The sequence below is a fragment of the Chlorocebus sabaeus genome, chromosome 20 (assembly GCF_047675955.1).
Source record: "Chlorocebus sabaeus isolate Y175 chromosome 20, mChlSab1.0.hap1, whole genome shotgun sequence".
NCBI classification, from domain to species: Eukaryota; Metazoa; Chordata; class Mammalia; order Primates; family Cercopithecidae; genus Chlorocebus; species Chlorocebus sabaeus.
Genome location: NC_132923.1, coordinates 23,739,687 through 23,751,004, shown reverse-complemented (window position 1 = coordinate 23,751,004; position 11,318 = coordinate 23,739,687). Strand labels below are relative to the sequence as shown.

General features: G+C 49.2%; 1 protein-coding gene across 1 annotated transcript; it reads right to left on the bottom strand.

Annotated features, from left to right (window-relative positions):
• Positions 1-10,229: 10,229 nt before the first annotated feature.
• On the bottom strand, positions 10,230-10,609 carry LOC119624228 (large ribosomal subunit protein eL39-like). The gene has a single exon (XM_037997570.2). It carries the CDS (start codon positions 10,383-10,385, stop codon positions 10,230-10,232), a length of 156 nt encoding a protein of 51 aa, XP_037853498.1. The 5' UTR covers positions 10,386-10,609.
• Between the last annotated feature and the right edge of the window lie 709 nt (positions 10,610-11,318).

The following is an 11,318-nucleotide window of genomic DNA, read 5'->3' as shown; positions in this document are numbered from 1 at the left end:
ACCTGAAGCAAGATCCAGCTCAGTGCTCTTTCAGATCTGGGGCTGAAACCTGTCTTGTTTCCCCATCAGAGGCAGTCCCAGGCCTGAAAGAGGAGGGATGGACCTTTGCCTTGCTGCTGCTGGTGGTGGGCACCTCCCCCTGCCCTGGTCCAGCAGGACTGCATACTGGGGGCTTCTCCAAGGGCCTGCCAAGCTCCAAGCCTTCCGGTGATGCCTCTTTGCCTAGCAAAGGTTAGGACCTACAGCAGTGGCCAAGCCCTGGAGCCTGTTCAGTCTTGCCGGGAGGACCTGGTGTCACCAAGGTTTGCCTGGGGGCACAGCCACAGTCTTGTGACCCAAGATATACCACTGGTCTCAGTTTAGACCAGAACTTTTTTTTCCCCTGAAAGCTTCGTGGGGGCAGTGGCAGGGAGCCCAGGTTTAGGTGTGGGAGGGGCAGTTGCCATGAGCCTGGAGGCTTCTTGCTGCTTTCACCACAGTCATCAGACAGCTGCTTCACATGGATAAGCTCTGCAGGCTGTACCCTGGCCTGGTGTCTCAGCCAGGGATTTGGAGGCATTAGGGTTGGTGGAAATTAAACCTAGAGTGGGAGCCTCATGCCAGTAGGCTGACGCCCTGAACAGTGTACCAGAGCAGGAGGAAGAGGAAGTCCTGAGGCTTCTCAGAGCCAAATTGGGATGGGGGATAGCAAGCCCCAGGAGTCTCGGGATTATGAAACATGCCAGGGACAAGGGCAGGACTCTGCAGTGCACGGGAGACCCTTAGCTGGGGAGGGGGAAGACAAAAAAAGATTCATTGGAGCCACGGTCTCTCACAAGGTCTTGGTTGGTTTATCTGTCCCTGTCCAGACTTCCCCTGCAGGACCTTCCCCCCAGCAGCCTGGCCTTAGCTCTGAACTCCCTATTCTTCCCAGGAGCTTCAATTCCTGGGCCCAGTCAAACAACCATGAGATAAGCATGACAGAGAAACATCCTTCTGGGACCTGTTTCAGGGAGGAGTGGGGTCTGCAGGGAGCCGGAGATTTGGGGAACAAGGCTTAATGACCATGTAACCATTAAGAAGGAAGCATTGGCCAGGCACGGTGGCTCACGCCTGTAATCCCAGCACTTTGGGAGGCTGAGGTGGGAGGATCACAAGGTCAGGAGATGGATTAGACCCGAACCATCGAGACCATCCTGGCTAACATGGTGAAACCCCACCTCTACTAAAAAAATACAAAAAAGTAGCCGTGCATGGTGGCGGGTGCCTGTAGTCCCAGCTATTTGGGAGGCTGAGGCAGGAAAATGGCATGAACCTGGGAGGCGGAGCTTGCAGTGAGCAAGATCGCACCACTGCACTCCAGCCTGGGCAACAGAGCGAGACTCTGTCTCAAAAAAAAAAAAGAAGAAAGCATTGCTGTCAGGCCTGGGTTGGTCAAAATTTTGGTACAGCTGCCTGGTAGCCATGTGACCTTAATGAGCAAAAATTACTTAACTTCAGTTTCATCATTCACAAAATGGGAACAATAATTACCTGGCAGAAGTATGAAGATTTAGAAATTAGGAAAGTAAAGCCCCTGATCAACAGTAAACACTGTTATTATATTCTTTAGTAATACACAGACCCCTCCACACCCAGGATGGCTCCGGGCTTCTCACCTTTCTAAAAAGCAGGCATCTTTTCTGGGCTCCAAGAAAAGCAGTCCTCCAGCCTGGCCAACATAGTGAAACCCTGTCTCTACTAAAAATACAAAAATTAACCAGGCATGGTGGCGCACACATGTAATCCCAGCTACTTAGGATGCTGAAGCAGGAGAATCGGTTGAATTCAGGAGGTGGAGGTTGCAGTGAGCTGAGATTGCACCATTACACTCCAGCCTGGGCAACAGAGCAAGACTCCATCTCAAAAGAAAAAAAAAAAACGGCCGGGCGCGGTGGCTCAGGCCATTATGTAATCCCAGCACTTTGGGAGGCCGAGACGGGCGGATCACGAGGTCAGGAGATCGAGACCATCCTGGCGAACACGGTGAAACCCCGTCTCTACTAAAAAATACAAAAAAACTAGCCCGGGTGAGGTGGCGGGCGCCTGTAGTCCCAGCTACTTAGGAGGCTGAGGCAGGAGAATGGCGTAAACCCGGGAGGCGGAGCTTGCAGTGAGCTGAGATCCGGCCACTGCACTCCAGCCTGGGCGACAGAGCCAGACTCCATCTCAAAAAAAAAAAAAAAAAAGAAAAAAAAAAAAGAAAAGAAAAACAAGAGTCTGGGCACCGTGGCTCACACCTGTAATCCCAGCACTCTGGGAGGCCGAGGCGGGCAGATCACAAGGTCAAGAGACCAAGACCATCCCGGCTAACACGGTGAAACTCTGTCTCTACTAAAAAATAAAAAAAATTAGCCAGGCGTGGTGGCGGGCACCTGTAGTCCCAGCTAATTGGGAGGCTGAGGCAGGAGAATGGCGTGAACCCGGGAGGCAGAGCTTGCAGTGAGCCAAGATCACGCCACTGCACTCCAGCGTGAGTGACAGAGCAAGACTCTGTCTCAAAAAAAAAAAAAAAAAAAAGAAAAGAAAAAGAAAAGAAAAGAAAAGCAGGCCGGGTGCAGTCACTCATGCCTGTAATCCCAGCACTTTGGGAGGCCAAGGCAGGCAGATCATGAGGTCAGGAGTTCAAGACCAGCCTGACCAACATGGTGAAACCCCATCTCTACTAAAAATACAAAAAAAAAAAAAAAAATTAGCCAGGCGTGGTGGCACGCACATGTAATCCCAGCTACTCAGGAGGCTGAGGCAGGAGAATCACTTGCATCCGGGAGGCAGAGGCTGCAGTAAGCCGAGATTGTGCCACTGCACTGCAGCCTGGGCAACAGAGTGAGACTCCATCAAGAAAGGAAGGAAGGAAGGAAGGAAGGAAGGAAGGAAGGAAGGAAGGAAGGAAGGAAGGAAGGAAGGAAGGAAGGAAGGAAGGAAGGAAGGAGGAAGGAAGGAAGGAAGGAAGGAAGGAAGGAAGGAAGGAAGGAAGGAAGGAAGGAAGGAGAAAGAAAGAAAAGCAGTCCTGGCTGGGCACAGTGGCTCACGTCTGTAATCCCAGTACTTCGGGAGGCTGAAGTGGGCGGATCACGAGGTCAGGAGATCAAGACCATCCTGGCCAACATGGTGAAACTCTGTCTCTACTAAAATACAAAAAACTAGCTGGGCGTGGTGGTGCACACCTGTAGTCCCAGCTACTTGGGAGGCTGAGGCAGTGGAATCACTTAAACAGAGGAGGCGGAGGTTGCAGTGAGCCAAGATCGTGCCACTGTACTCCAGCCTGGTGACAGAGCAAGACTCTGTCTCAAAAAAAAAGAAAGAAAAAAGAAAAGCAGTCCTATAATTTGCTTGCACTACTAGTGTGATAATGAATTGGTAAAAAGTTAATGTCACCCAGGCAGTAATGGATCAATTTCTCCCCGTTAACAAGAGACCTCTGGGAAGATACCTTGATTTCAAAGAGCAAATTTATTGGATGGCAGGCAGTGAGTCCTGTGGGTGAAGGGCCAGGTGTGTCTCTCCTTTACTCCTGGATCTATTTTACAGCAGTAGAAACACAGAACTTCTCAACTTTCTGAGCAGAAAGAGTCTGAGTTGGCTGCTTGTTTCAGTAGGAGCCCAGAGGCTTTGTCTAAGGCCCTGGTGATGTCCCTTGCCTATCATGGACCGGGCACGGTGGCTTACACCTGTAATCCCAGCACTTTGTGAGGCTGAGGTGGGTTGGTGGATCACCTGAGGTCAGGAGTTTGAGACCAGCCTGGCCAATATGGTGAAACCCCATCTCTACTAAAAATACAAAAATTAGCTGGGCGTGGTGGCTTGCACCTGTAGTCCCAGCTACTCAGTAGGCTGAGGCAGAAGAATCACTTGAACCCAGGAGGCAGAGGTTGTGGTGAGCCAAGATTGTGCCACTGAAATTGAGCCTGGGTGACAGAGCGAAACTCTGTCTCAAAACAAACAAACAAAAAAAAAAACAACAAAAATTAGCCAGGCATGGTGGTGGGTGCCTGTAATCCCAGCTACTTGGGAGGCTGAGGCAGGAGAATTACTTGAACCGGGGAGGCAAAGGTTGCAGTGAGCCAAGATTGTGCCACTGCAGGCCAGCCTGGGTAACAGAGAGAGACACTCTATCTCAAAAAAAAAAAGAAAAAGAAAAAAGGGCCAGGTGCAGTGGTTCACGCCTGTAATCCCAGCACTTTGGGAGGCCGAGGTGGGCGGATCATGAGGTCAGGAGTTCGAGACCAGCCTGATCAACATGGTGAAATCCCATCTCTACTAAAAATACAAAAATTAGCTGGGCATGGTGGCGTGTGCTTGTAATCCCAGCTACTCAGGAGGCTAAGGCAGGAGAATCGCTTGAACCGGGAGGTGGAGGTTGCAGTGAGCTCCTCCAGCACTGGTGGACGAGAGAAGGCATGAACACGGGCTAAGGGTCTGTAAGATTTTTCCTTCTTCCCAGTTCACCCTCAGTCTCCCATCTCTGCTTCAGAGCCTCTCAATCATCCAGGTAACTCCCTTAGGTAAGACTGGGAGAAGCCTGATTCATGGCACACAATAGGTGTGCCTCATTCCACATAACAGGTGGAATTGAGTTGAATGCAGGCCATAATGGTGATGGGAGGGAAGAGGCTTTCAGTGAACTTAGTCCAGGAACAGGGAGATTGTGGGTGGGCAGCGCCCCAGTATCAAGTGCCAGGAGCCAATGAAGGCCCTGCCCTGTTGGGTGAGTCTACTGCCGAAACCTGGCAGCCACTCGGGTTCCTCCCTGCCCCCACCCCCACACCCGACCTGCTCAATCAGCCTCCTCCTAAACTACCTGGAATTGGCTCTGCCTATTTCCAGTCCTTCTCTTGGGCATTATTATTTCCAGCCCAGAAGGCTGAATTATAAATGAAATTCTTGCCTGTAGTCCTGCCCTCTTACAGACTGTTGCACAAACCCCATCAAAGTGATATTTCTGAAACCAAAATGGTGATGATCCTTCTCCCTGCTTAAATACCTTCTATGGGCCAAGGCTCACGCCTGTAATGTCAGCATTTTGGGAGGCCGAGGCGAGCAGATCACTTAAGGTCAGGAGTTCTAGACCAGCCTGGCCAACACTGTGGAACTCCATCTCTACTAAAAATACAAAAATTAGCCAGGTGTGGTGGCACATGCCTGTAGTCCCAGCTATGTGGGAGGCTGAGGCAGGAGAGTAACTTGAACCCGGGAGGCAGAGGTTGCAGTGAGCCAAGATGGCATGACTGCACCCCAGCCTGGGAGACAGAGAGAGACTCTGTCTCAACAAACAAACAAACAAACAAAAAACCTTCTGTAGCTCCCTATTTCCTACACACTAAAGCTCAGATTTTTTTCTTTTGTTAAAAAAGACCACTAAGGGCTGGGCATGGTGGCTCACGTCTGTAATCCCAACACTTTGGGAGGTTGCAGTGAGCCAAAAACCTTTTTTTTTTTTTTTTTTTTGAGAAGGATTCTCACTCTGTCACCCAGGCTGGAATGCAGTGGCATGATCTCAGCTCATTGCAACCTCCACTCCTGGGTTCAAGTGATTCTCCTGCCTCAGCCTCCTGAGTAGCTGGCACTACAGGCGCCTGCCACCATGTCCAGCCAATTTTTGTATTTTTAGTAGAGACGGGGTTTCACCATGTTGGCCAGGCTGGTCTCGAAATCCTGACCTCATGATCCACCCACCTCAGCCTCCCAAAGTGTTGGCATTATAGGCATGAGCCACCAAGCTCAGCCTAAATCAAATTCTTTAAAATGACACACAATGCGCCCTGAGACCTCTGACCTCCCTGTCCCTGCTTTCCCCTCCAGCTGCTTCTCTTACCCACCACCCTCACCTTCCCTCTATGCACTGGTCAGACTGAACTATCTACTTCTGGCCTGGCAAATGCCATGCTCCCTCCATCATTCAGGGCTTTGTATATGTGTATGCCCCCTCAAGGTGGAATGAGCATTGGTACACATACCCCTTGTTTCCCTCTGCTTAATTTGGTCAATTTCTATTTGTCCTTCAAGCATCATACTATACTTCCCTTCTACTGGAAAGCCTCCATTGATCTCTCCACCTTTGCCATCCAAGATTGGGCCTGGGTGCCCACCTGCCCCAGGCTCCCACATCTCCCTATGCTCTCTTGGCTTTTATGAAGACTTCCAGCCTTTTTTTTTCCCCATGCACCAATTTGCTTTATGCTCCGTCTTGAGTCTATACATTTCTGTAGGGTAGGAACCCATCTTGTTTGCCGTGATCTCTCCTAGGGCCTAGCACAGTGCAGCCACATGGCAGGCATGTAGCAATAATGGCTGTAATATCAACCATAGCCCACATTTATTCAGCAGGCACTATCATGTGGTGGGAACCACTCAGGGTGCTGTCAGTCATAGTATGCTTAGTCCTCATGTGGCTGGGTAGCACCCAGGATCCATCCCTACCGATCTCCTGTCCTTTGGAGGCAGATAGGTGAAAAACACATTTCCCAGCCTGACTCCTTCAAGAGCAATAGGTACATACAGGGATCCAACATTTAGGCCCTCATGAAATTTGGAAGGTGGAAGAGGCAGAGTCCGCCTTCCTCCTGCTTTGGCTGCTTCTTTCTGGCAAGCAGGGCCACGCAGACGCACACTTTCCTGCGGCAGCATCCAGTGTCCAGTTACCACCTGTGGGGAATACGGGGACAGTTTGTGGCAACAGCAGTGGAGGCCCCGTCTGCTCCCTGGATCACAGCCATGCCAGTGTAACCCAGAACTCTGCAGTGCCAATGGCAATCTCCAGGTGCCCTACCTTGCTTCCTGCTCAGGTAGAGGTGGCAGACCCTCTGGACTCAGTCTTACTTCCTCTCCTCTCCCCATCCAGACACTCCAGCCACCCCTTAAGCACCTAACCTTTGTCTCAAATCACTTTCTGCCCAAAGTACCTCCACTGGTTCCTGTGTCCTGCACTGAACTCTGCTGACTCATACAATTTTTTTTTTTTTTTTTGATACTGAGTCTTACCGTATCACCCAGGCTGGAGTCCAGTGGCGTGATCTTGTCTCACTACAGCCTCCGCCTCCTGGGTTCAAGTGATTCTCCTGCCTCAGCCTACTTAGTAGCTGGGACTACAGGCACGCACCACCATGTCCGGCTAATTTTTGTATTTTCAGTAGAGACGGGGTTTCATCATGTTGACCAGGATGGTCTCGATCTCCTGACCTCGTGATCCGCCCACCTCGGCCTCCCAAAGTGCTGGGATTACAGGCATGAGCCACTGCACCTGGCCAGACTCATATAATCATTATCCTCATTTTACAGAGGAGGAAATTAAGGCCCAGAGGAGTTAAGTAATCTTCCCAGAGCCACACAGCCAGTCAGTGGTAGAACCAGGCTTTGAACCCAGGGATTTCTGACCCCAGCACCCACCATACTTGCTACCTCTGGGAATGTGCATTTCTGAGTGCCCGATGTGGGAGGAGGCACAGAGAGCCTTCTGGCAGGGAGCTGGGCTGACTTCCATGCAAGCAGGTCCTGAGGCAGGGTCCCAAGGTGTCTGCCCCTTCCTGTGCAGTATAAATTGCTCAGCTTCCTGGGGAAGGTTCCAGAAGCTAAGCTGCACCAGATGGGATGAGGGGGAGGAAGGCTGCCTAGGAGAGCCAGGGTGTCTAGTCACAATGTCAAGCTTGTGGAAGAAATATTCCTTTTGTTGTTCATATCCTTTTTGCTCTAATCACTGTGAGACCATCCGGTACATCGCTGATCGCTGCAAACGTGCATTTAAGACCTTGAGAGAATACAGCACAACAGGGAGGCCACCGTAATGACTGTCAGGACAATTTACCAAAAGTTTGGAGTATTCCTTAGTCAAGGTCCCCATGAACAAAACCAATGAAAATAAGCAGGCTGGGCGCGGTGGCTCAAGCCTGTAATCCCAGCACTTTGGGAGGCTGAGACGGGCAGATCGTGAGGTCAGGAGATCGAGACCATCCTGGCTAACACGGTGAAACCTCATCTCTACTAAAACATACAAAAAACTAGCCAGGTGAAGTGGCGGGTGCCTGTAGTCCCAGCTACTCGGGAGGCTGAGGCAGGAGAATGGCGTGAACCCGAGAGGAGGAGCTTGCAATGAGCTGAGATCCGGCCACTGCACTCCAGCCTGGGTGACAGAGCAAGACTCCGTCTCAAAAAAAAAAAAAAAAAGTAAAAAAAGAAAATAAACAAAAGAAAACCAAAAGTTAATGGCTAGAACAAACTATTAACTCAGTCTCTGAGTCTACAGGGCAGTAAAGAAGATTTCTAGATGTTGGTCTGTTTCATGATAAGCAGGTCTATGCAGTCCTACCCACAAATACCAAGAGAGCTGACAGGCTGGCCAGTTGCAGTGGCTCACACCTGTAATTCCAGCCCTTTGAGAGGCTGAGGCAGAAGGATCACTTGAACCCAGGAGTTTGAGATCAGCCTGGGCAACATAGCAAGACCCCATCCCTATTTTTAAAAAGAAAGAGAGCTGAGAGGCTGAAAAAAGAGGGTGACAAATCCAGTTTCTCAGAAATAAACATTTAATAGGAACTCACAAACAGAAGTCATGACTTGGGCAGCCACAGGATGGTGGGTCCTTGCACTGTCAATGTTGCTCTCCAGACCCAGGGCTTATATACCACAGGGAAAGGGCATCTGTGCTTCAGGAGGAATGTGTGGGACAGTTGAAATTGACTCCTTAGGGAAAGGCAAGCACTCTATGTGCGTCATAGCCTACAAATTGCCTAAGGGCAGGATTTATGTTAAATGCATGCTAACAGTAGACAAAGTAGAAATCTCAGTGACATTCCCATAACTGGGGTTAATCAGAAGTCAAAGTGGCAAATTAGCATCCAGGATGGAGTTGCTTTAACCTCCACATGTTCTCAAAGCATTTTTATTTGGAAAGGGGTCAGGCAGTGGCAGTCTGACAGATTTTCCTAGTTCACAGTTTGCACCAGGTGTTCCAGTGAACTTTCCGAGTAGTTTAGCCACAGGCATGAAGGTTGTTCATACAGAAGCTGTTATGATAATTTCTCTGAAGTCTGTAGCAAGTCTTCCAGTTTCAACTTGCAGGGCTCTAAGACTAGAAATCTTTTTTTTTTTTTTTTTCGAGACAGAGTCTTGCTCTGTCACCCAGGCTGGAGTGCAGTGGCGCGATCTCGTCTCACTGCAAGCTCCACCTCCCAGGTTCATATCATTCTCCTGCCTTAGCCTCCGGAGTAGCTGGGACTACAGGTGCCCACCACTGCACCCGACTAATTTTTTTTGTATTTTTAGTAGAGACAGGGTTTCACTGTGTTAGTCAGGATGGTCTCGATCTCCTGACCTTGTGATCTGCCCGCCTCAGCCTCCCAAAGTGCTGGGATTACAGGCATGAGCCACTGAGCCCGGCTTTTTTTTTTTTTTTTTTGAGACAGATTCTTATTCTCTTACCCAGGCTGGAGTACAGTGGCATGATCTCGGCTCACTGCAACCTCCGCCTCCTGGGTTCAAGTGATTCTTCTGCCTCAGCCTCCTGAGTACCTGGGATTACAGGTGTGTTCCATCACACCCGGCTAATTTTTGTATTTTTAGTAGAGGCGGGTTTTGCCTCAGGTGATCCACCCGCCTTGGCCTCCCAAAGTGCTGGGATTACAGGCATGAGCCACTGCATCCGGCTGACTAGAAACCTTTTTAAGCCAGGTCAGTTTTGCTCCAAGGGGTGCTTTATTGGCTCCGTAATGCCAACCTTAGTTCCTTAAAGCTGCCTAGTCATATCTCAAAATATGACATTCCAGTTAAAGCCTTGGTTAATTTAACCAGTGTTTCCATTATGTTTGCTACAGGAAAACAGGTTCTTATTGAACTTATGCAAACAATTGCATTGCCATAAAAATAAGGATACTTACTAATAGTTTCATAGTTCTGGAGGGATCGGGTAGGGAGAAAAAAGTAAATGTTATCATTTTTGTTCACAAAAGTATACTTTACCAAATTTCTGTAAGCTACAGATAGCTTAAGAAAAAAGAAAAAAATTCTTAAATCAAGAAAACAAATTATTTTATTTATTTATTTGAAATGAAAGGCCTCATATTTATTACTGAACCTAGCCAACCAACATGTTCATAACAGATTCAGAGAGGAAAACATGTTGAACTCTCCAGATAGTGGTGACATTTTCAGCTTCAGATGGTAACGTGACTGTGACCTTCAGACAGCATAAATATGTGTGCCATCTTATGTGCAATTCTTTATAGACCCAGCTTGGTTCTTCTCCAATGTCTCCTTTTGGAGTTGTACCTTATTTTATTACCAGTTTTCATCTGAATCCACTGGGGAATGGAACGATTTTGCTTTTGTTTCTTAGCCAGGAATGGCTTAATCCTGAAGGTCTTGTGAGAAGACATGGCGAGGGCCGGGCGCGGTGGCTCAAGCCTGTAATCCCAGCACTTTGGGAGGCTGAGACGGGCGGATCACGAGGTCAGGAGATCGAGACCATCCTGGCTAACACAGTGAAACCCCGTCTCTACTAAAAAAATACAAAAAACTAGCCGGGCGAGGTGGTGGGCGCCTGTAGTCCCAGCTACTCGGGAGGCTAAGGCAGGAGAATGGCGTAAACCTGGGAGGCGGAGCTTGCAGTGAGCTGAGATCCGGCTACTGCACTCCAGCCTGGGGGACAGAGTGAGACTCCGTCTCATAAAAAAAAAAAAGAGAGAAAACATGGCGAGAAGCAGAGTCAAGCACACACCACGAGGGCAGAGAAACAAAGAGGGTATTCTATTTTATTAATCTTTTTTTTTTTTTTTTTTTGAGACAGAGTCTTGCTGTGTCACCCAGGCTAGGGTGCAATGGCACTATCTTGGCTCATTGCAACCTCCACCTCCTGGGTTCAAGCAATTCTCCTACCTCAGCCTCCCAAGTAGCTGGGATTGCAGGCGCCCACCACCACACCCAGCTAATGGTTGTATTTTTAGTAGAGACGGGGTTTCACCATGTTCATCAGGCTGGTCTTGGAAGTCCTGACCTCAGGTCATCCACCCACCTTGGCCTCTCAAAGTACTGGGATTACAGGCATGAGCCACCACACCCGGCCTAGGAAACAAATATTAAAGTACCAGAAATATTTTAAACAAAAAGGCACAAACATTATCCTTGTCAGTTTATTCAGTCTCATGTGATTAATTCTTTTTTTTCTTTTTTTTTTTTTGAGACGGAGTCTCGCTCTGTAGCCCAGGCTGGAGTGTAGTGGCCGGATCTCAGCTCACTGCAAGCTCCGCCTCCTGGGCTTACGCCATTCTCCAGCCTCAGCCTCCCAAGTAGCTGGGACTACAGGCGCCCGC

Excerpts from the sequence above, each read along its gene's own strand:
- LOC119624228 (XM_037997570.2), bottom strand. The coding sequence starts at position 10,385 with ATGTCTTCTCACAAGACCTTCAGGATTAAGCCATTCCTGGCTAAGAAA.